Raw genomic sequence first — 24,304 nt, forward strand, 5'->3', positions numbered from 1 at the left:
GGATAGTCGAATGTATCATCACTGTCAATTTCAAAAGTCGTTTTTTCAGTACTCCGTCCAATACTGCTCCACCGACTATGGCACTTAACCGAAATTATACTCACCAATGTCCGGCGTTGGTCACCAGCCACGATGGCGGAGCTGCATCCATCTGCCGACAACCTTTCGCAAAAATACGATAGCCCAAGGCAACTTGACGTTTAAAAAAGGGTCCGGTTTCCAACCAAAGTTTATGTGATTTTGGCGGTACTGCGTTAGCCAAAGCAAATCGCAGGTGACACACAGGATCTTACCCGACGGCGACAACTCCGAAGCACGCAATCGGCCACCAAACCAGGCGCCAGTTACGTGGAACGTGAACAAAACACGGAACGCGCACCGGAGGAACATACCTTCAATACAGCATTCCGTCTGTTCCGACCTGCCAAACTATCCCAAGCATAAGGTAAGCTGAGCGCGTCGGCACAATGTCGGTCGCCTCTCTACCTGTCTCAGTTTCGCAGCTTCAGAAACTCTCGAGCACCATCCCAGGCAGTGCCTGACTCCAAATTGCGTCGGGTTCGCTTTTCGCAGTTTCTCGCATTCATCACAAGTTAGACTGGAAAGATGTCGAGATATGGATCGGCCGAATACCCGCTTTTGGCTTTTTTAATACAGGCTCCTCGCATCGTAGCGCCAGCTCGCTACCTGCAGCTACGCCGGACTTATGCAGGTTGCCAAATTGGTGTGGCTTACCACGTCCCTGGAGCGTGATAAAAGAGCTGGTAAGGCCAGTAAAATCCTTCTGCCCATTGTTCGGCCTGGCCAATCACGGAAATTGGTTCGCCAGAGGCACGGTCGGGTCGTGCCTTCGCAACCGCATGTCAAAAAGTCTTGAACTGGACGTCGCATCGCATAGCGACTTGACCTATGCACGATTCGATGCAGCTATGTATAGCTCGAAGGATGTTGCCATGAAGTTGGTGACGTGGAGTCACGATCCTCCTTACCAGGCTGAGGCTTCGCTGGTATCAAGAGTCAGTCCTGCCCACTATTCATTCTTCCTCCACGAGTAGATCAGGGTCATCAGTCAATACGTTGGTTACGGCCTTTGAGTCGAGCAATGCGAGCCAACCACGTTACTTGACAACTCATTGCATCGGCAACTCCGCAGCTTGGAACACGACGAATATTGCCATTGACGCACGCATACAGTTACCCGGTTCGTATGTGTGGGGAGCTTGTTGGAATGTGGGAATGGCCAGCAGCATGACGCCACCTTGGTTTCATCGACACTCAAGATGAGGTTCTGTTCTCCGCCTTGACGCGGTTTGCGAAGTTCAACTCAATTGCGGGGCCTTTGCGACCACTGCAGGACTGCCGAGAGGATTCAAAGACCTCGTCCAGAACCAAGCGCAGTGGACCAGGAGAGAGCATTGCCTACGGTCCACTCTGGAAATCTTCTGGAAGGCGAATCATGATTGTCTCAAGGCTTCACGGGAGGATGATGATCTGCGCTACTGACTCATCGTCCAACCGAATGATGGGCCAGGAGCAGTCCAGACGGCGTAGCATGTTGCTGTTGTTTTTCTACCAATTTCCCAAGCTCCACGGAATACGATAAGAAGTAATGCATATATTACCAGTTTGGTAGATACACACTGACGCAGTGGCGTGGAATTACTGATAGACTGCACCCTGACCCGCGTGAAGCTGCATCGTGAACCCCCAAAGAGGCACAGGCTTGACTCGCAACCGACGACAACTTCCCCACCACCCCGCCCGCCACAAACGACCTTGAAAACTCGTAAGACCACACTAAGGGAGGCGTAGTAAGTCCCTCAATTACTACTCCACTGCAATCCTCCTGGCGTCCTGATATCCAGCGGTTGCGGCTGCCAATCCCGTTCCAATCGCCCAACGGAACTTGAAACCAACAATTCAATGACAGGACTGGACGTCGCGACGAGGCAGCTTGTTGTTACTTCCAGTCACGACATGGCAATCTCAGAAGCCAGTGATATGTCTCTATCGTACCAATATCCCAACATTACCTTTGCGCGGTTTGTCACGGACTATTTCGGTGATATAAGCATACCCTTCCGCCGCCCCGCGTTCAGCAGGAACCTAATTCTGAGTTGACATGGGGCCGGGGCCCGGATGAGCTTGATTTGGGCACATTTAACGACGTTGGGACAATGGCTAGCTGCTGGCGGGCAATTACGCACCCGGCCATGGCAGCAATTGCGCGAAGGGCATGTGGGTCCTGTCCGGGCACGGGATGTGACTCGTAGCGATTCGCGTGGATAAACGTCCGGCTCCCAGGTGAGTTGAAATTGGCGAAGAGACGTGTTGCGACTGGATATAACAGTAATATGCTAACGTTGATGCAGGGTGCCACCAATGCTTGGAGTGGTACGATTCCCGCATGCATGCGCGGTCATGTTATCTGCAGCCGTCGTACCCTCGTCACAGTACAGTGCGCACCTCAGTGGGCACGGTCGACGACCAGCATTGCATCGCCATCAACACTAGGAGTGTCGTCAACCCACGGTAACACGTTGGTACATGCCACCTCCTGGTTGTGCTTACGACACACAGGCTAGTCTCTATAGGATCAGGAGCACACGGAGCGGATGAGATAATGTATTAGGTTCGTCGATCGCACCTGACTAAACGTCTTGGTTGGAAGCCCACCGCATCTCTCTACCGTCATATTCTTACCACGGCCTTTTTCTCCCTCGTCCTTTGCAGGAAATGCCGGAGTAATCCTCCTAGCCAACGGCGGATCGGAGGGTGGCTAGTCTTCCATGCCGGCACTTGCAACCTGCGCCGGTACTTCCGACCCATAACTCGTATCGACCTTCTGCAACGCGTAATGGTCTGTGACTGTCACGACGAGCCTGACAGGTGACACACAGTCGAGGAGGATCATGTTTCATGCCTGGTGCCTGAGCCCTGAGGATCCGCATTGGTGGCCTATCCGGCACGGCCCGGGCTGTCACCAGAAATCAATACCAGTGCGAGAGTCGCCTGTTTTTGCTTTTTCTCGCGTTGCATATACCTTGGGTTCAGCGGCCCGATCAATGTATTCTGTAAACATCCACCGCTCTTTGTCACCTCTTGATCAGCACGAGCTGCATATCTCGGAGAGCTCGACAGAGTTGGAGCTCCGCCGCGGCGACTGGGATCCCATGCTTACGCAAGAGCAGAATCGCGGGTTGAAGCGGTGGGGGACGCAGCACCGCATGTTTTACCGCCATCGCAAACCTTCTTCCAAGAGAACTTCTCAAACGGAACATACCGCAAACGTTTTGGAGTAGATAAACGGATAACGTATACATCCTGCTCAGCCTCGGTCGGTCGGAGCGTTCACACCGAATGGCGAGCGCGGCCGTAACGGCGCGTGAGACTGTCCGCTCCCTACTAGGACAGCGGAGCCATCTCCGCCCCGCTACGGACACGGTACGGCACAAAGTCTGGCCTTTTTCACTAGCACGATCTGAGACGCAGCTAAAAGGCTACAGGTATGACGTGCATAACGACTGCAGAGCTAGTCGTGGATCGCCTTTCGGAGGTTTAGCATTGTTTCCACGCCCGTGGGCGCGCGCGGAGACAGCTCGCTATACAGAACAGACGCAAACCTTGGAAAGTATATTCGGGGTCTAGATTTGGTCAAGATTGGCTTTCGTTCAGCAACACTTACATTGACCCCCAATCCGGCTCGTCGCTTCTGCTTCCACAATCTGATAACCGGCATAAACCGACGATATGCCTCGTTGGCGCGTCGAGACGGCGGGCCTTACTCGGCCATATACTTTCAACCTCCGCTTCACCATCCGGTTGGTAACGCACAATGTTCTGTATAACCTCGCAGTCCCTACCCCAATAGTTCGAACAAGCGGGATCAGCATAGGCATGATTTGTCAGTAACACTGATACGCGTTTTGGAGCTGGTGATCACCAATCTCGTCAGCCCTGTCCTGGGTTGGGCCGCTGCAAAGAAAGCAATGTATGAGGTTCATACCTAACCTGACGATGTCAACCGCGTGGTCTTACCGCAAACAGGCCCCACATCCCCTCCCTGTAGGCATAGCAAGGACAACCCAACTACGGACAAATCTCAAGCGTCGGTCGGACCCTCGGCGGAAGCATATGTACGAAAGACTGTCGTGCTGTGAGGCGGCGGGTGATCACGTCTGTGCCGTATCTCGGCGTTTTCACCGATAGTCGCTTCGCTCAGGGCGCGGCGTTGATGGCGGTAAGGCTGACAGACTTACAGGGTTTGGGTTCATGTGAACAATCACCTACAAGGTATTGCATATCCGCGACATTCCGCCAGGACCCTGCTGCGCACCGCCAAGCCTACCGAGATGCCGTACAAACATCCTAGTCGGATATGTTGATCTGGGGCAGCAGCATGGGGGGTTACAAAGCTGACGACAACAGTCTTGTCTACGTATGCATCCCTTGCTCCAGCATACGCACGCCGTCTTGGCTTCCTCAGACTCGTGTCTGGGGTCGCACTCATGATTAGCGGACGGTTTCTCAGATATCCGGATAGGTGTATGACACAGACTGTCTGTCATACCCTACGTATGCGCGTAAGTCCATGTCGTGGATCCCTTGGTTTACACATGGTACATCCTGGCATACTGGACTTTGCGCATCAACTGCGCTACTGCTACCACACTACATGGAGTGTGGCATCGAGACGAGGAACGAAAGCGAGATAATGCAATGTTGAACCCACATTGGCAATAGAGTTTGAAGAAGTTTATCTCAAGTGCAAAAACGTTGGGTTATTTGCGTCTGCCGTGTGGGACTTGGTTGTTTGGTGGTTTGCTTTGTCTCGTGACGAGGTCAATGTGGGGGATGGGGCGCCGTGTAAAGTCGTAAACTTTGTTTGTTGGAGAGCCACAGGCGGTGGCTCAAGGTGATATCAGCCGGTCGACTATTGACTGCTACAACTATGGATGAGAATTTTTGAGGAGGCTAGAGGGGAGAGTATTTTTCCGTAGAAAGACGCTGTTGTTACTCGGTTCTTCAAACTGCTTTAGTAGCATACTGGGTTTCAGTGGTGCGGTGTGGTTGTTCTCTGTGTATCGAAAGGCGATTGAAGACTAACATGAGCACAAGAGATGATCTTAGGACCCAGAGCACGATAGATTTAGTCCATGTTAGACTATCCACACAAGTGCTCTCCATGCTTGCGCTTTCATCCTATGACATCCACGTTTCACTTCACACTTGCATTCTGTCCAAACTTGCAGTTGCTATGTAGCAACCATACTTTCATGCTGAACAGTCGTATAAAACTTTGTCTCGAGGCTCAAAACATGCATACGTGAAGTATCCAACCAAAAGTCGTGTTCAAGATTGATGTAGGTCGTGATTGGTCAAAGCGCGCCTTCTGCCGTAGCGAATTCAGGAACAGGCATCGCTCATCCTCCATCACGTCAGCCAATATGTCGCGTCTCGAAGACATTCCCACACCCGACAATGGCTTCTATGTTCTCGTCACGGGCGCAAATAGGTAAGAACATCTACTCTTCTTTCATATATGGCTAATTGACTCGTGTATAGCGGCCTGGGGCTGGGTATCGGAACCCGCCTGATCTACGAATTCCTACAGACGCGCCCCCAGAACGAATCCCTCGTCCTCATCATCACGACACGCGACCAACGGAAAGGCGACGCGACGATCGAGACGCTACAACAGCATCTGCGCAAGGTCATACGCAGCCATGAGCAAAAGCTACCGGGTATTGCACAGGTGCTGCAGAATCGCGTGTATTTCCGGCAGGAGCGACTGGACCTGCTGAGTCTGGTCTCGGTACAGAAGCTGAGCAAGAAGCTCCGGGAAACGACACCGAAGCTCGATGCAGTCATCTGCAACGCTGGCATAGGCGGATGGACGGGTATCGACTGGCCACGCGCCGTTTGGTCTGTCTGCACGAAGTGGTTGCAAGCCACCACCTGGCCGACATACAAGATCTCTGAACGTGAATGGCTTGCAAAGGAACAAATACCTGCGGACAGGAAGACGGAAAAGGAGCCTCCTTTAGGCGAGGTCTTCTGCGCCAATGTGTTTGGGCACTATCTGCTAGGACACTACCTCGCACCCTTACTGGCGAAACATCCCAGGAATGAGGGCACAAGGGGCAGGATGATTTGGGTCAGCAGCTTGGAGGCGTACGAGCACGTCTTCGACACAGAAGACATACAAGGCATCACATCGCATATGCCATACGAGGCCACGAAGAGGCTGACAGACGTCCTCGCCATCACCTCTAGATTACCTTCAACCACGGAGCCTGTCGACCAGTACCTCCAGCACGCCCAAGATACGGAAAAGACCACGAAGCCACGACTCTACGTTACACACCCAGGCATCTGCGCCACTTCGATCGTACCCCTTCCCCTCATCCTCCAATGGGCCATGGTCGCGGCCTTCTACATAGCGCGCCTTCTCGGCAGCGATTGGCATACCATCTCGGTCGACAAGGGCGCGACTGCCATGGTTTGGCTGGCGCTTGCAAGTCAAAGCACATTGGACAACATGGAGGCAAAGGAAGGTGTAGGAAAGTGGGGAAGCGCGGCGGATGTTTGGGGCCAGGAGCGTGTAGATCGCACTGAGGTGGCAGGATGGGGATGGGGAGGCAAGCTGGGAGAGTACAAGAGGAAGGGGAGGGATCCGTACGCCAAAGACCTGACCAAGGAGAGCCAAGAGCGCTTCACAGACACTGGGAGGAAGTGCTGGGAGGAGATGGAGAGGTTGCGCGTCGAGTGGGAGGACCGACTGCGACAGGCTGGCATGGCAGTGGAGATGGAATGATCACCGTCCCCCGCTCCCCACATGCAAGAGGCCACACACTATTTGTATATCTTTGATATTTCACGATAGAGATAAACTTTCTCTCTTGCGCCCCACATGCAGAGCAGCGGGGCACAGGGTTCGGCCAAGCAATTAACTCAGCAATTCACCGTCTACTTGCGACGTGACAAAACCACCAAGAAGGCAGCTAGCCAGCAAAAAAATGCCGGAATGACAGTGTTGGCACCGACATTATGCCGGGCGATCGCTTGTCGGAGGGGAGCCCGAATGCTTGGGCAACATGAAGGTTGAGGCCTGAGCTTGACAGCTGAAGTATGCAGGTTGACGGCCACACAGCAGGGACAAGGCCGAGTCTGAGGAGATCTTGGATGGAGGACTGGAATCGTGGTAGACTACGTCAACTCGGTCGCAGATCTGGCAGAAAAAGAAAGTAAATGATGAAAGCTGGGAGACCACGGAGACCTGGACATTAATGTGTGCCTCATCACAAATCACCTCGGCGACGACCGACGAACGACAGGACTGACCTGCGCTGGAGGCAGCGCTACTGGGCATAGTCTGGATGGTCGGGGAACGCGCCACACTGCGCCGCACTCGGGTTCGCAGGCGGTTTCGCACTATGTGGTGTTTCTTTTGGTGGATGCTGAAGTTATCGTAGGAGTAGGTAAGCAGAGCACGCCTCGAGACTATTATCACATCCCCCGCAATCGCAATGTCTCGTTCGTGATGTTTCTTGTGACGACATGCGTCGCTCATGCAGCAATCCCAGGAACCGCACTCGACAACTCGTCCAGGCAAGGGGCTTAACCAGGTTCATCCCCACTCATCTCCCAAAAGCACGAATAGGAAGTGTTGACGCGACGTGCAATCCGCCGTGCTGGGTCGCGCCGGCCAAGGGCTCCCGCTGTGCCCCTTCTCACTTGCCCTATCTCGGTCAAGTCTTCCCTTCTGGCCCTCCCTCCCCCATCCACTGAGAGTTGCTGCCCGACGCGACTGTTCGCTATCCCTGAGACAATTCGTGATTTTCGAGTCCTCTTCACGCGCACAAGTCTCTCTAATACTACCACCTCTTCACTTCCTTCACTCAATTCCGCCAGTGAATGCGCCTGCCGTGAAGTCACGATCGAAGCCATCTACGCGATCCCAGCAACGTGCACTCGACTACTGTCACCGCTCATTTTCTTTTACCACGACAACCCAGGACGCCAACAGTTGCGCAATACGTCGACGTTAGCATTGTCCCTGCCATAGCGCGAATGGACCCCAAGAACGACCCGCTTTCGAGCGACTATCCACCCATCTTCGCACGCGACGCGACCGTTCAAGCGCCGTTGCTATCAACAACCCTCGCATAGGCGCAAACCTCACCTTCGATTCGCATACCCTACGTAATATCTCGACCTACACCTATCCAGCCGACTGAACGAAATTGCCTGTCTTGGTCGCGTGACGATTGCTAGAACTGGAGGCGCATACATTGTTCGCGCACAGGACTTGGACTATACAATCGCATTGTCGGCGACCAGCTTTCTCTCGCGAACAAAGCGCTGTTTCTGCTGGATTGAGAACACTGCAAGTCTACCTATAATACTGCCGGTCGCAGTTATTCACCGGAACTCCACACCAACATGTCGAACACCTCTTCATCACATGGTTCCTCGCGTGGGATAGACTTTAGGCCGTCTACCCCCGACCAGACCCGACCTACGCTTTCTCGATCGAACTCCCTGGCGCCGAAATCAGAATACCTACGGCATGCGCTCCAAGCACGGAGGGCACAGGGTACGCCAACTCCTTCACCTCAGGATATCAAAGTGCCACCGCCACTAGCGCAGAAGCCTCCGGAGATATGCACGCCTAAGACCTCGCCAGATATCTTCGATCAATTCGCCCTCACGGAAGAACAAATGACCCCGGTTTCGCCCATCCGACGACGTCGGCCCAGCGATGCTCGTCCACCGCAGTCCAGGACGAGTCGAGAACTCACAGAAGAGATCGACAAGTTGAAGCAGACGCTCATGACTGCCAACATGCGAGTGGAGCTGCTGAGGAAGGACAACAAGGTGCTGCAGCATGATCTGACGGCCGCCAAAGAACAAATCGAACGGATGGAGCCACTAGAGGATGCGAACTACGAGCTGACTGCGGAGAACAAGCAACTCAGACTCAAAATGGAAAAGATGGATGAAGAGATTACGAAGCTGCGAGAAATCGACGAGGAGCATCGGAAGACCAACATCGAGCTCACCGCTATAGCAAGCGAGAGCGCGGCACACTGGACAGATCACGAGCTCGCCATCGAAGAAGCCGCCGAGCACATCATCAAGATGGAGGAAGAGAAGGAGTTGCTTTCGGAAGAAGTCAGGCAACTCAAGCAGCGAGTCATGGCTATAGAAAGCCATTCCCCCGCTAGCACGCTCGTCAACAGCCCTGGCAAGTTCCCACTTCGCGTCTTCAGTGTGGACGAGTCGCGGCCTTCTACTTCACACTTCGACTCGGATTACTACAGCCAGCCTGAATCGCCGCAAGCCAAACACAGCAGTGCGTCCATCAGGTCGTTTACGCCTTCAGAACGGTCGAAGAAGTTTCTTGATCTCAAGGAAGAGCGACGACGGTCTGCTCGTGATCTGAGTGAGCGCATGTCTGCAGTATCCCTGAAGGCACTACGCGATGCGTCTCTTTCTCCAACGCCAGAAGAAGTTCCCGCAGTCCCTACGACCCACCAGCAACAGGTTCCTTCCATTGTAGCGGATCATAGGTCTGCCACTCCCTCCAGACGCCGTGAGCACGTTCGCCAAATCGACCAGCCACGTCCGCTGTCTTTGATGGACGCAGCAGAAATTTCCCCACCACGAGCACACACCGTTGCCCCTCAGGCTCCTGACCGCCAACCAGACGGTCTACGAGGATTATACCGCCCGCGCAAACCCTCAAACCGAGCATCAACCGACCAACGCCCATCCTCAAGCTACATCCCTAGTACCACAAACACCCCCGGCAGTTCCCTAGGCCGCCACCACTCCACCCGAGAGGCCTCCCCTCACGTGCCCCCACGCAGCAGCAGCAGACACCGAACCACAGAGCGTTCAACCGAGTCACCCCAATGCACCTCACCACGCCACCGCTCCTCCTCCATCGGCGCGCGAACCCCCCAAACAAACCGACATTCCATGGCATCAGGGTGGGAATCCACAACCCCACCCCCCTCCTACTCCCCTTACTCCCCTGCCTCCAATGCCTCCACCCTCGATCTAACCAGCTCGTTAGATCCACGTCGAGCCAAGGACCAATGGTGGCGCAGCCTCGATCGTTTAACTCACTCTCAAGTCATGGCTCAGGAGATTCAAGCACAGGGGATACAGATGCCACGTGGTTATGACGCCGGGCCAAATCCTCCTGCTGTTGCTGCTCCTCCTAACAGCCAGCGGACGAGGAGCAGTAGTACGACGGGTCAGCATCGCAGCCGTAGACCTACGCCTACGCCTTCGAGTGCGCTGAATAGTCATCCTGTGGTGTCGGCGGAGAAGGATCTGCTGTTTAATGCAAAGGAGAGTACGGAGGATTTTATGAGTAAGATGAGGGGGGGTAAGGGGTCGAGGGATTCGGTGTTTTCTTTACGGTAGTTTTCTTGGGGTTTTTGATGATTGTACGGCCGTATTTTTGTGGGTTTTGATAACGGCGTTTGAGAAGGAAGATAGTTTACTCCGCGAGGAGGTCATTCCATAGCGTGGGAGGGGTATATTTGAGATTGCGGCTTTGTTTCGCGTCTACATCCTCTTTGTCCCGAGGACACACTAGAGAAGGCATCTGTATCATTAGTCGAGTATATCGACATCACATCGTATAATAACATCACCCATCCTCATATCTCTTCCATAACACATAAGTGAAATAAATCATAATCCCACATATCGAAAACAAGCGAATCCCAAATGCACTCATACCCCAGTGTAATACCAAAACCCCATCCTACCCCCTCCCCCTAAACTGCTCAGCAACCACATCCCCAAGCGTCCTCCTCTGCCTCGCCTCCCCCGTCCCCTCCGCCAATATCCCCGTCGCCAACCCCGCCCCACCCCCCTCCCTCTCCCTCTCATCCTCCAACCTCGCCCTCAACCCCTCAAACCCGCCCTTCTTCTCCTCACCCACAACCCACCCGGGCACCCTCCACCTCGCCGCACCGGGCAGCACATCGCGCCTATACGCGGTTCCAACCCCCCACCCCACCGCCGCCGCCAGTAAGCTCCCCGGGAACTGCGATAGCGCGAGTTGCAAAGGTGGGAGGTAGGACAAGGATTTCGACGTCAGCGTTATGGAGCGCGTGTAGAAGGATTGTTGGGATGGGGTGGAGGCGGCCCAGGGAGAGATATTGTAGCGGTAGGTAGACGGGATTGTAGCGTAGTAGTTTGCGAGGAGGGCGAAGAGGAGGGGGGTTGGGCCGGCGGGGAGGTGGTTCATGCGGCCGAAAGTCAAGGGGCGGAGGATGAGGGTTAGGATGAGAGGGGGGAGGAGGGTTGTGTAGGGGAGGGTGGAGAGGAGGAAGGACTGTGGATTGTTAGTTGACTGGTGTAGCTGCGGGAGGTGGGTAAAAGGGAGAGGGTACACATACAGCGAACTTCCTACTCCCCCAAATCCTTTCCACAACGCGGAGTTGGTAGAATGTCAAGACTGCGAAGAGGACTTCGGTTGAGTTTGTGAAACTCAGCTGTCATCTCATGTTAGCATCCCTCTCATCCACCCCATCCCCGTCCATTCCCCATTCTTCCCCATCCCTCCACGAACTCAGTAAAACATACCATCCAAACCCCACACCTCCAAAACTGCCCATACCCCCACAAATGCGGCACAACCTGTATATGTAGATAGAATCTCGAATCCGTAATCGCAGCCAGCAGCGCGCCAATGACGGTGCCGAAGACGAGGAATTGCGTTACGGGCGCGTTGGTGAAGCCCGAGGAGATCATTGTCGCGTTGGGTTGAGAGGATAGAGGAGGGCGATGCGATTGAGGGTGGTTATAGCATGGTCGAGGTAGAAGGTTGTGTGTGCGATGGAGGAGAGGGTTGGTGGGTTGAAGGTAGGGGACAGGTGGGAGCGATGACGATCGGCGCATGTGCGCGATGCGGAGCCAAGGGCGGAGGTGCCACAGTTGCCATTGGTACGCGAATGACCTAGCCCTGGTTGCACTATCTTTCACATTTTGGGAAGAAAGTCGCGTGTACTCTGTTTTGATAGGATAGGTTTTCCGAGCATGCGCTACCCATGTTAGTATGAAATTGAAAGGCATCTATGGTACGCGCAGTCAAGCATAAGAAGCATCGCTGAACAGCAGTTGAGCCCGCGCAACACCCACAGTCACAGCTCATGCGACCAACAACAATTCGGATAACAGGATGATTTCGTTTAAATACAATCACACGCCAAGACAGGGTACTCAGCTATATACACAAGCCAAAAAAACACGACCATGGGCTCCTAGCCAGGAACGCCTCGTCGCCACAAAAAAAGAGCCACACCTTCTCAAATTCCCCCCCGCATACACACGTTTATTTCTCACCCCTGTTATCACTACGCGCAGCATTCTTCTTCTTCTCCACAGCCGCATGCTCATGCTTAGCCAGCTTCTCCTCGCTAGAACCCTCCTCCTTGAAGACCTTCTCGCGGTCAACAGGGCCAGGGATATGTTCCGGAAGCTCGCTACGGGAGATGAGAGTGAGGACGATACTGGCTCCGACGATGGCGGTGAGGACAAAGCGGTATACGGCATACCAATTGGGTGTCCAGCCGAGGCGGCTTACGCCTGTGTGTTGTGTTAGTATATGGATGTGAGGGAAAGAGGAGAGGGAGATGGGGAAGGGGGAAGGACGTACGAGTATCAACATAGTACAACCCAACGAAACCCAAGAACTGCGAGATGAGCGCGCCTTCAATGGGCATGAGCAGTGTTGACCATGCTACCATGGGTGCTACAACACCAATTGCATAGCGCTTGTAGCCCTGTGTGCCTCCGTAGCCTGCCCACTCGAGTCCCCAGTGGATAGCGCCGAGGAAACTCAGGATGGACGCGCCGTACCCGATTTGAAGGGGCTCGATGAGGGAGAGGAGGTATGTAGCGTCTTTTTGAGAGAAGATCATGCCGTAGCCCGCGGTGGAGTGGTTGAGTTCCCACGAGAGATACACGGTGGAGATGGAGGTTGCGAGGTAGGGAAGCGTGCCAGCGAGACCCATATAGTATGCTTCGCGCGGGACTTCAGCGAGGGAGAAAGTTTCTTTGATTGTGCCCTGGTATTTGTTAGAATCCATAACCAAAAGACGTCGTCAATATTGCGCAGAGAGAACTTCGTATACATACCACATCATGCTTCAACCCCGCCGCCATATCGACCTCATTCTGCGGCTGCTCGGTGCCCACCTCCGAAAACATAGGATGCGTCGAACTAGTACTCGTCACCGTCTCGGGCGTAGGCTTAATCTTCTCGTGCGCATATCTGCTCTCCGCCTGCTTCTGCCCTTCCGTCAACGTCTTATCAGCCATGCTGCGGCGCAAGACCGCAGACGCAGGCTTCCATTGCGCAGCAGCAGCCGCCTGTGCTAATTGCGGTCTCCGCGCAGCCAGAGAACCGAATTGTGTTGCCCATTGCAGAGAAGGTGTTGTGCGGGTGAAGCTCACAGCCGGGCGTGCCGATTGTGGCGCTGCTGCGGACCTCAGCGCGAGGCGCGACGCTCCGTTGCGAAGCATATTAGATTAGCGGGTAGTAGGTGTGTAAGATGGGATAGGGAAAAGCAAGGGAGGTGGAACAACGCGGGTGTAGTAATGTACACAAAGCACGAGCTGGGTATATTGGGGAGAAGACAAGAGAAGATAGGGTTAGATAGTACTTGCGATTCCAGCTACAAGCTTCCCCCGCAGGTTGACGCGCGACGCCAGTCTGACGTCATGCATGCTTTTCATCATCGCCGGCCATGCTTCGGCATCGCAATCGTGATCCTTGCTCGTAGTGGATCGCAACGGTGCCGCGACCCGTAAATAACGCGAGGGAGCTGTCACCATGAGACAAAATGTGCCGTTGCGCGGTGGGGCTTTCACGCACCATGCTATCAGTTCGATCATAATTCGGCCCAGCCTCGCTCCAGTCCGGCCATACGGACAACTCGACCTGAAGATGACGCACGATCATGATGCTCCATTGCTCTAAGAGAAAATCATCTGATTGATAGAAAGAGTAGACATTATAGGAGTCCAATCGAAACCGCAAACTCATACCAAAACCACACTATGCCATGTACTCATAAACCTCATTATACCTCCCCTTCTACTCACTCATTCCCCATCTCAATCAACCCTTCGCGTTCCACCGGTCATTATAAGCATTAACACCCACAGCAACCTGTCGGTAGAACCAGTTCCTGCTCTCCTCATCACTAACCGGAATGAAAGGCCCATTTGTGCCTCCCTTGAGCGTGATACCCAGTCCCGTCCTCTCCTTGCTGATGGTCTGAACGTCCTTGAGCGGCACATCCCATTCAGTCTGCAGCTTCTTTGTGCGCACCATCATAAGGCCGTTGTATGTGAGCATGACGAGCATCTCCTTGTTCTGCAGCTCCAGATGCGCAATGTAGTCTTCGTTGAAGTACTTGCCGTTATCAAGTGTCTTCAGCCAGAACTGACCGAGCGCTTCGCGTTGAGAGTAGGGGCGCACGATGCCATCTGTGCCAATGAAGCGCGTGAGGCGCACGCGATCGAGGCCTTCTTGGTCGAAGACGGTGGTTGTGTTGCGTACACCCTCTGCCATGTTGGAAGCAAGGTCAAAGGCTCCGATGGCGGCCTTGGTAGGTACTCCCAACAGTCCTTTGCCGACTCCCTTGACGAAACCAAGAGCACCTTCCTTCTCAGCTCCTTGGATGGGATGACGGGCGAGACCACCAAGACCACTGGCGAGACTGCTGGCGAAAGCATTACCACCGGATGTGATACCGTAGAGTGCGTGCTTGGGCCTGTTGCGAGACCGCGACATGCGACGCTGGTCCTGGAACTCTTTGTCCAAGGTGGCCGCAGAGAGACCCTTTGACATACTGCCAGTGAACTTGGCCATACTGTCCGAGAATCCGAACACGGACTTCTTGACGAAACTTGATGCACCCTTGGCGATACCGATACCAAGATCTTCGGGTCGATCCGATTTGACGAGACCCTGGTATGGCTCGTAGAAGATGTCTGCAACACCAGAGCTGATGTTGTTGAACAGACCAACTGGGTTACCGAGGAAATCGGCGGACCCGATGATGACGTGCACTTGTCGCAGCGACTCCTGTACGTAATGGTTCTTGATGTTGTTGATCAACGCAGTTGTCGAAATGCGAGCGTTCTCCAGCATCAACGAGTTGTATCGTACTGGTGCATCGTTGACGTTGCCAATTGACATGGTGAGAACATTGACGGCGAACATGAATGGGTTGGAAGTGCTCATGGTATCCTCAGCGTTGATGCGCTCTGTTCGGACGAACGACAGATCGATCTGCATAGGCTGCAGATGGAGAAGCTCAAAGTAGACGTCCTGGCCAGATTGTTCCTGCTTTGGCTCGGGTATGCTGAGATTGTCATCCCATAGCTTGCCCTGCTTCTCTTCGGACCAAGAAGCACCAGGAATATTCGCGAAGTCGATCATGGCGAAGATGAAGTCCTCGTCGATTTCGATCGTCATCTGCTGGAGCAGGAATGTGAAGTACTTGATATACAGCACACCATACGAATCGTCCTTGACCTTGGTGATGGTCGTCTGGAAGATGGGATGCGCCTCCATCTCCTTGCCCGTTTTCGGAACAACACTGGGGTAGAAGATGATGGGGAAGATGCCGCCGTAGAGTTGGTTGTCGACTTGAATCCACTTGACCTGCATGTTGACCATCTGGTAGAGGGGCGAGTCGGAGTATTTCATCTCGATGTCGCGCAGTGTAACATACACGAGCTCCTTGAGATGGCGGTTGACGAGCGAGATGCCGATACCAGCAAGGCGTATCTGCGCCTTGAAAGTGACGTCTGTGTCCATATCCTTAACCTCGAAGCCGGTCGCCGTCGAAGATGAGCCAGCAGACTTCTGCTTGTACATACTCTTAGATGGCTTGTAGTTCGATACTTCGAGAGTCTGCGTAGGACCCTTTGCAACGACGTTCAGATCGATGACCTTCATGCCGCCACGTTCCTGGCCAGGCGGTATCTTGAATGGAATGAGCGGACCAATTTCGGCAAGCTTGACATGTCGCTCTCGGCCATTGGCGCTAATAACAATCTCCTTGTTCTTCGCAGCCGGGAAATCCCACGCATATGGCATGATGCTCCTAGGAGGCAGGCGGTACCTAATCGGTCGGAAACCGGAACCGCGGTCATCCTCGTCCTCATCCAGGTTGGGGTTAGCTTGCCAGTACAGGAACTCTTGGTCGCTCATGTTCTTGAATGAGAACGGCCAATGCTTGTTCTCAACGCTGACATGGCAGAATATCGTTGCTGCCTCCATCAAAATATCGACACGAACAAGCTTCTGGCGCTGTCCAGCCTTCGAAAGCTTGACGTGGACGTTGCCGACGTTGGAGATGTTGAAGGGAGAAGACCACTGGTTGTTAACACCGGGGTAGCAGAGGGACAATTGTGGTGCTCCGCCTTGTCGCAGCCAACGGAGAGGGAACAGCTCGCCGTCCTTCACTGTCATCCAATCAGACTGACCAGGTTCTCGGATGAGTAGCTCCTCCTTCATCTTGTTGTTGACGATGAAGCGCGGTGCGATGGAAACGGTCTTGGTCAAGTTGTACTTGCCTTCGCCCTCTGAGACAGACACACCCAAGTGCATGTCGGAACGTGCCGTTTTTGATGGCAAGGCTACCGTGTATGTGCTACCGATCGCATCGAAACTCTGAGGCTTGCTCCAGTTTGACTCGCCAACCTTGATGAGGGCACGGTTCTTCTTGTTCTCTGTCGGGTAAGAGAACATGAAGGGCAAGGCCTTGCCAGCATCGTTCTGGTTGTCTGTTACGACACCTTGTCCAGCAGCAGCTCTGGCTTGGCCCATGAGCTGCTGAGCTCGAACATCAAGCTGAAGACCGGTACGGTTGAGGACGATGTAAGGGCTGTAGATCGCAACCTTGAAAGCGCCGCCACCGTCGGGGAAGTTGCTGAGAAAGGTTAGTACTTGTAACTAAATCTCAATGTAATGTACTTACAAGAAATGCATGTTGAGGTGCAGAGTAGTGTCGTTGTTGTCCTTGACCTCCAACACCTTCTCTCTCCTAAAACTCTCGCGGTCGGTCGAGTTAATGATGCCAAATTTGCTGGGCTTGAAAGGTCCATCCTGCATCTCAACACTGATGAGGAGAAGATGCGACAGTTCCACTACATGAACTGGGCTGATACCACCCTTTCTAAGGAAGTTCGTCCAGTCCTTCTTCGTGTTGCTGTCGTAGATCCTATACTTGAAGTCGTATGGAAGAAGGTTGTGCACCTCGACGGGTGCCTGGAGGCGTAGTCGCATGTACGGGTAGACGCCAGTCAGAGGATCCTTCTTATCATAGGCCGCATGAAGCTGGAAGTAGAACGGCGGCGATTGGTCGTCTTGCTCGCCACGGCAAGTAATTGTCCTCGTGGGTCGCTTGAGCAAGTCCTTCCAGAACAAGCGCTCGTTAGACCAAGCATAGCCGAAGCCCTGATCGGGACGGATGACAATAGAGTGCATGAAGCAGGCGCCGACCGGTGCTGGTCTAGCATCTCCGGGAGCGATCTTGTCGATTTTGAGGAGATGGCCGTCCTCTGGGCTGTACATGCCAAGCTCGATCGGAATCTGGGTGTTGTTCTCTACCAACATTGGGGAACGAATGGTGATATTTTTGATGTTGTCGGCGCCAAGCTTCACCTCGATCAATAGACGATGCTGAATCCGGTCTTGCTTCGGTTTGAGGTTGTACAGGAACTCGCCTTCTCGATGTACAGGCACTCGTGTAAGAGTATCGAAGCCACTGCCTTGTAGCTTGATACCAAGCATGCCGGTTGCGCCATCTGTGGAGAGTGACTCTCTGGTCGACATGGGGTCCTCGAATCGCCAAGGCTGCTCTTCTCCATCTTCAAGCTTAGCTGCAAAGCCTTCTTGCTCCTTGCCCTCAGCCCAGACATCGAGGCTGAAACCTGTGTAGTTGCGTACACGGTACGGAGCGTCGCTACCCCGAGGCTTGGACAAGATGTCATCTTCGCTGGTGAGGAAGTCGAACGATTTGGATCCCAGTGCAATCGTCGCGGCTGTCACTGTGAGCTCCATAGCTTTGCGCGAGTAGATATCGACGGCTAGCTTATCGGGATTCTGATCCTTGGACATGTGGAAGCCAACGGCCCAAGGCTCGATGAGCGGCTCCCACGCAGACTTGGAGAAGTTGTAGACGTTGACTAGGGTGTCAAGCGAGGTGTCGGCGACCATCGCTCCCGACCAATCTCTTACGTCGACACCAAACTTCTTCACGCGCCAGTCGAGCATGGGCATCTCATGGACATCGCCGATAAGGACAACGCGTATGCCTTCGACGCTGATGTGAAGTTCTTCCCGCTTGAGTACAGCAGAAGATGAGGGTGCCTGCTGCTTCCCGACCTGTTGACTAGATCGTCTGGTGGTTGCGAGAGACTTGGTCCGAGGCTTGTTCGACACGGCTTTGCCTGCATGGGAAGTCCCCTTCTTTGACGGTGTGCCTGTTTTGAGCTGCTTGGCTTCTGCCGAGGGCATACTCTTCTCAGCCGGGGCTGCCATTGCTGATGCTCTGTTGACAATCTGCATGGCTAGCAGGATATCGCGGAGCGACAAGCGGAGCACAAGAGGCTCAATATCGACGGTAATGCTCATCATCGAAGACTTTGAGCCTTGGTTCCTGATGTCGAGCGCTGTTTGGATGCTGAAGTCGTCAAGGATACGCATTCGGTTGGTCTCGAAGCGATCCATGCGGCATAGGAACATGCCAACCTTGTCGACCTGCAGCGTCATTGCTTGTTGCTTGGATATAAGCACTTGCTTTGTACCAAGGACGATGGCCTCTGAGCTGGCCATGGCTGGGTTGGCAATGAGCACAACCTGGGCATCTACCAAGTTGACACGGAACGACATGTTCATACCACCATCGGTAGGCTCTTTCGCAGGCTCTGGGAGTTCGAGAGTTCGAGAGCCATCCGGCGACATGATGTCATCATCGCTATCAGTCTCCTCTTGCTCGGCCACCTCCTCGATAGCCAAAGGCTCATCGGTAGCTAGACCTGCGTTTGCAAAGGCTTGCAGAGCAAAGAGATAATCAAGAGCCAGAATGATTCTTGGACTGTCAATAGTAAGAAGCGCAATCATGCTCTTGTCTTTCCCGCCCGAAATGGAAACACTGGCCATGAATTGCTGCTTGACATCGTTGTTGATGAGCGACATGATCTTGCGGAACTTGTTCGTTCCTTGCGTGCGACTGTCTCGGATTGTGAAAGATTGCACAACTAATTCAGCCTCCATCGCTCCATCGCTGATCATGCGGACCTTGACGTTCGTGTCGTTGAGGGAGAACTTCGAGAGACTAGCGGCCTCAACATCGCCTACGGGCTGGGCATCCTCAGATTTGACAAGCTCCAAGCCGATAGTGCCGACCTTGAAGACAAAGTCCAGCTTCGTCCACTTGTCGCCGTCAGATTGCAGCTCAGGTCCTTGCGACGACACAGCGTTCTTGGAGGACTCTTCTTCTGTGTTATCCTTGTCCGTGAGTCGTCGCGCAGGCTCCGTTGTCTCGCGAGGTAGCTCGGCCTGCACATCTTGATCTATGGCGTCAGACTCCGTGGCAAACGCTGCGGGTATGGAGCGAGACAGCTCTAGTGCGAACTTCATTTGTTCCGGTGTGAGCATCAGGTTAATGTCCGACATCGAACCGTCGATCTCAAGGTCCGGCCGTTTCTGTCCAGCCTTGTGCTCAACCATTGTGATGTTGAAATCGAGATCGACCTTGTCAATCAGCTGTAGTTCCTCGGAGCGGTCCTCATCGTAGTGCAGCTTCGATGTGAGCTTGATGTTCCTGATACCAGCCGAAAGCTTATTCGCGGTCTCGGCACCCTTGGAATCATCAAGAGGAACAAAGCTGTTCTTCGCGTAGATCTCTCCTAGGTTTGCAGTAAGAGTATCGCGATCTGGTTTGTCGGATACCACCATACGTGGGAACACCACAATAGGCGTACTGATGGTGATATCGAAGTGGAACTTGGTCGCTCGCTGCTGGATCTGTGTCGCCTGGTTCGCAGCGGCCTGACGAGCCGCATTGAAGATGGCTTGCATCTTACCGAACTTGACAGCAAACTCCATGATCTTGCGGAACGGCTCTGTGAGGAAGTTGATCTTGATAGAGCCCGTCTTGAGTGTGACCGCCATGTCGTATCCAGGGTAGCTCTCCGCGTCCGCATCGAAGGTCTCGTAACTGAAGTCGGCCAGATTCTTGCCCTCAATAGTCACAAGTTGGCGGAGAGACGATTCCTCAGAGACACCTTGGTTAATGTCATCAATGAGCGACAGGTTTCCGAGTCGTCCACCGATGCGCATCGTCTTGCCGCTGAGGAAGATGCCAACATCTCCAGAGTTCAAACTCAGCGTAGCTAGCCGTATTCCGTCGTTATTCAAAACAACAGCAATGCGCTTCATCTCTGCTCGGATGCGTATCTTGTCGGGCTCCGCTTGAGTTTGGACAGCAACGGCTTGTTCTGTCTCCTTATCCGTTATCTGGGCTTGCTGGTTTTGCGGCTGGCCTGGATTGGTGAAAGTATCGAGGACGAAGTCCAGTAACGTGAGTAACGTCCGCCTGGTTACTATCAGGTTGATTGTTGAGACGGCCACGTCCAAGTTGGTCGCAATGCCCTCGTACTTGGTTTGAAACTCCGGAGACTCCTTGTTGACCTTGACGAACTTGAGCGTGAAGAGATCCTTTTGTTCATCTGCGGAGACATCTTCGGACGAGATGATGTTCTTGAACTCAGGAATGGTAGACTCTTCGACGTGGTCCTCCACAGCCAAGCTCTTGAGACGAACATCCGCAGCCATCTCGAAAGCCTCTTGGTAGAAGTCAAGATCGAAGCTTTCAGCGATGAGCTCAACCAGCAGTTGATCAGATTTTCTGCCCTCCGGATCTGCTCTATACAGCGAACCCTTGAGCTTGTCCACAGTGAACTTGAATTCGAAGTTGCGCTGATGTAGATGTGCCTCTTTCTTCTCATCTCGCTTCTCCGGGGCATCTGCAAACTTCTCGTCTGTATCGTTGTGACCTTCTTCCTCCATCACGAGCTCATGCTCTTGGGCGGCGAATGCGAATGACTTTGAGCGCGTCCGTCCGAGTGGATCCGAATCAGCCTTAGCATCGCTTGTGGGCTTGAGGTTGGACGGACCCTTCGCACCCTCAATCACTGGCTTCTTGGGTCCGTCGTTGTCAAACTTGGGTATAGCAACATCGATCAGCTTCATCAGGTTCTTGTACTTGGAGTCCGATACCGATGCGTGGAGCACCGGCAGGTTTCCAGACACACGGAACTTGGTCAGATCTGACGCCTTCGGGACGATGCATATCTCAATCTTGAAGTCCATGTTGATCCGGTCAACGATATGGTAGTTCTTCAAGCTGGAGTCTTGTTCGAGCTGCGCTCGAGTTTCTTCGATGGATGGTCCGATAAGCACTTGTGTCGAGTGGAGCGCTAGGTTGAACTTGTCGTACATGAGCTTTTCCAGCTTTCGGAAATCCTCGTCGGTGTATTGCTGCTTCTGCTTCGATTGTATGTCGCGAAGGGTGTCCTTGTCGACAAGCTCGCTCGTTACGCTCACGTGACCGGCATCAACGATGAGGCAATTACTTGACTTCTTCGTGACAGAGTCTGGCACGATGATAAGCGGGGCTTGTAGGTCAAGCTGCGCGTTGATGGTCTTGTGTTCGGTGAGGGCGAATTCCAGTCCTGCTCGTGTCTGTTGGCGGATACCCTCGACCGTCGCTCCAGCAGTCTCCATGAGCGCGCCAATAGACTCCATGTGTCGCTCTGGAGGCTTGAAGAATTTGGCCACCTCAACGACAAACCTAGGGTTGTAGACGAACTCCATCCCCTTCAACTTCATGGTCAAGTTTGTATCGGCGGCTCCGTCGAGTGGGTTGTTCTCAAACGTGAGGAAGAAGAACGGGTCTTCTTTCTCATCACCTTCCTCGTCATCATCATCGTCCTTGGGTGATTCATCATCGTTGAGCTCTTCGATGCGCTTGTCGTCCGGCACGGGCGGTGCATCCTTGACTGTGATGATTTGAGGAAAAAGACTGCCTTCTGTGGTACCGTCGTAGAGGCGCATGCCTTCAAGAGCGACCTTGACGAACATGGAATCTGTACGTTGGAGGAATTGCGTGCTGAATGAGTCAAAGAGTAGCCGGAGTATCTCGTTCGATTTGCCATGGGGATCGCGCTTGAGTGTGAAGCTGCCTGTGCGCAGGCTCATATTGACCTCCAACTTGACGTATTCGCGAGGCATGTCCACCGACTCGGTGATGGCCTTCTTCTCGTCCCAATCGATAGCGTTGTACAGCTCTTTTCTTTGTTGTTCGCTCATCTGAGTGTTCTCATCCTCGTGGGATTCTTCCTGTTTACTTCCCCACACCCAAGAAGTCCAGGTTTGCTTGGGCGGCGGCTTCTTGACACCAACGTTTTCCTTGCGCAGCTGATTGCGGGCCAGCGAGCGCCAGAAGCGGAGGTCCTCGTACGTAAGCTTTCGCTCGAGCTTATCGAGATCTTCAGCTTCCGTGGCATCAAGCTTCTCCTCGCGCTTCTTCTTCTTGAAGAGCTCAATGTATCGTATGCGGTCGTCGCGGCGCTCTTTGAAGTAATCCCAGCTCCATTGCCGGTTCCTCTCGTGAATCTTGTCGAGCACAGCCTGACCGGCAAAGCGAAGCCAGCCAGCAGGATCCTCCTTGGGTGATGACTTGGGCTGCAGCCTTTTGTACTCTTGATGGCGGATGAAGTAGTGGAACAGATCGACCAGCATAAGCGCGTCGCGATATTGATCCTCGTCGATGATGAAACCAAGCTCGTCGAAGAGGAGTCGAGCCTTCATCTTTGCGACGTCCATTTTACCGGTCTTGTCCATCTCTATACCAGCGCGACCGCTGATGGGCTTGAGAATGAACTGATGATCCCCCAAGTCTGGGTTATCGCCTCGTGCAATCATGCCCTTTGCACGCTCAATGAAATCGGCTCGGTCGATTTGCTGCTCATCGCTGCTCTGGCTGCCCTTTCCAGTTCCAATGAGCTTCGCATCCGTATCCCAGTATACTGCTAACGAGCCCAGTGTGGCTAGCTTGTGCGTCGAGGTGGATGTGCCTTGGATAAACGTTGGCTTCCAGTTCTCATCGGTGCTGATAGCACTGAAGTCTGCGAGGGTGACACCAAGGGCGAATGGGTGTCCGGGGTCGGCGATCGAGTCTTCGTATCGGATGTGGATGTTCTTGACTGTGATCTGGACGTTGTCGACGATGGCAGTGATCAAGCTCGCAGTGAAACTCTGATTCTTCTGCTGCTCTTCCGCGCTCATGCCTTCGGTGTTACGCTCCTTCAGCAGTTCTGCACTGTCGAGCTTCTCCATCTTGACGGCGTGCGCACGCTTGTCCTCCTCTTCAGCGTCGTAGTCCGCATCCTCCTTGGGCGCTGCCAGCAGGAAAACATCCTCAATGTTGACCTTTAGCGGCTTCCCTCGTAGATTTGACCAGGGTATGGATAGTGTGAGTGAGCCAAGGTGTCCTTCGACAACGTTCAGCGGTAGGCGTAGTTGATCTAGGGCTTCGCGACGGAGCTCGAGGTCCCGCAACTTAACATCGCCAGACCATATTCCAACGTTTAATTGCTTTGGATCAAAGTTCTGGACATACATGCCCAAGAACCGATTCAGCAGAGTTGACACGAGTCCCTCAAGCATAGTGGCGGTGGGGGACCGTTACCCAGGCCGGGCGAAGGGGGTAGGTAGGTAGGTAGGCGGGGTATAGGGTGTGTCGGAGGCGGAGGGGTATCGTTATGTCGTAGGGCTGCGTGGAGTCATAGGGAACGGCCGTCAATGCGTGGATGCCACGTTCGGGGCGGTTGTAGGTGGTAAACACAAGGTGGGGCGGATACGGCACAGGTTGGGTGTTGTGCTGCGCTGAGTATTACCGAGACGTCGATCGCTAACAGGCCGTAGGGAGTGTCGAGAATAGAATACACACGCAAAGGCGACACGTCGTGTAGGCACAACCGAGGAATTAGACGACGCACAAGACGCGTAAAGGTGGAGTTTGAGGGATCTCCAAGGCAGCTGCAAGTGCGATGCATGACGTAGCGTATAGGCTTCCCGCTCACGTGTGCGGGCCGTCTCATGTCTGATTCGCCGGAAGTGCCAATTTCCCTTGGGGATTTCTTGAATTTCTGCCCAAGTTTCAAGCCCCGCGGATTGCACCCAGAG

The 24,304-nt window shown here is 53.7% G+C and overlaps 4 protein-coding genes across 4 annotated transcripts; 2 read left to right on the forward strand and 2 right to left on the reverse strand.

Moving 5' to 3' along the window:
- Positions 1-5,447: 5,447 nt before the first annotated feature.
- On the forward strand, positions 5,448-6,817 carry J4E90_008908 (uncharacterized protein; the record flags this gene model as incomplete). Its single annotated transcript, XM_051438430.1, has 2 exons — positions 5,448-5,515; positions 5,566-6,817. 2 exons carry the CDS (start codon positions 5,448-5,450, stop codon positions 6,815-6,817), a joined length of 1,320 nt encoding a protein of 439 aa, XP_051287740.1.
- Positions 6,818-8,445: 1,628 nt separating this feature from the next.
- Positions 8,446-10,440, forward strand: J4E90_008909 (uncharacterized protein; the record flags this gene model as incomplete). The annotated part of the gene is made up of 2 exons (XM_051438431.1): positions 8,446-9,715; positions 10,085-10,440. 2 exons carry the CDS (start codon positions 8,446-8,448, stop codon positions 10,438-10,440), a joined length of 1,626 nt encoding a protein of 541 aa, XP_051287741.1.
- Positions 10,441-12,361: 1,921 nt separating this feature from the next.
- On the reverse strand, positions 12,362-13,554 carry J4E90_008910 (uncharacterized protein; the record flags this gene model as incomplete). The annotated part of the gene is made up of 3 exons (XM_051438432.1): positions 12,362-12,615; positions 12,686-13,097; positions 13,168-13,554. 3 exons carry the CDS (start codon positions 13,552-13,554, stop codon positions 12,362-12,364), a joined length of 1,053 nt encoding a protein of 350 aa, XP_051287742.1.
- Positions 13,555-14,152: 598 nt separating this feature from the next.
- J4E90_008911 (uncharacterized protein) lies at positions 14,153-23,785 on the reverse strand (the record flags this gene model as incomplete). Its single annotated transcript, XM_051438433.1, has 2 exons — positions 14,153-16,979; positions 17,028-23,785. The coding sequence occupies 2 exons, from the start codon at positions 23,783-23,785 to the stop codon at positions 14,153-14,155; spliced, it is 9,585 nt and encodes a 3,194-aa protein (XP_051287743.1).
- Between the last annotated feature and the right edge of the window lie 519 nt (positions 23,786-24,304).

Source organism: Alternaria incomplexa (genome assembly GCF_024043165.1).
Source record: "Alternaria incomplexa strain BMP 0042 chromosome Unknown scaffold_14, whole genome shotgun sequence".
NCBI lineage: Eukaryota > Fungi > Ascomycota > Dothideomycetes > Pleosporales > Pleosporaceae > Alternaria > Alternaria incomplexa.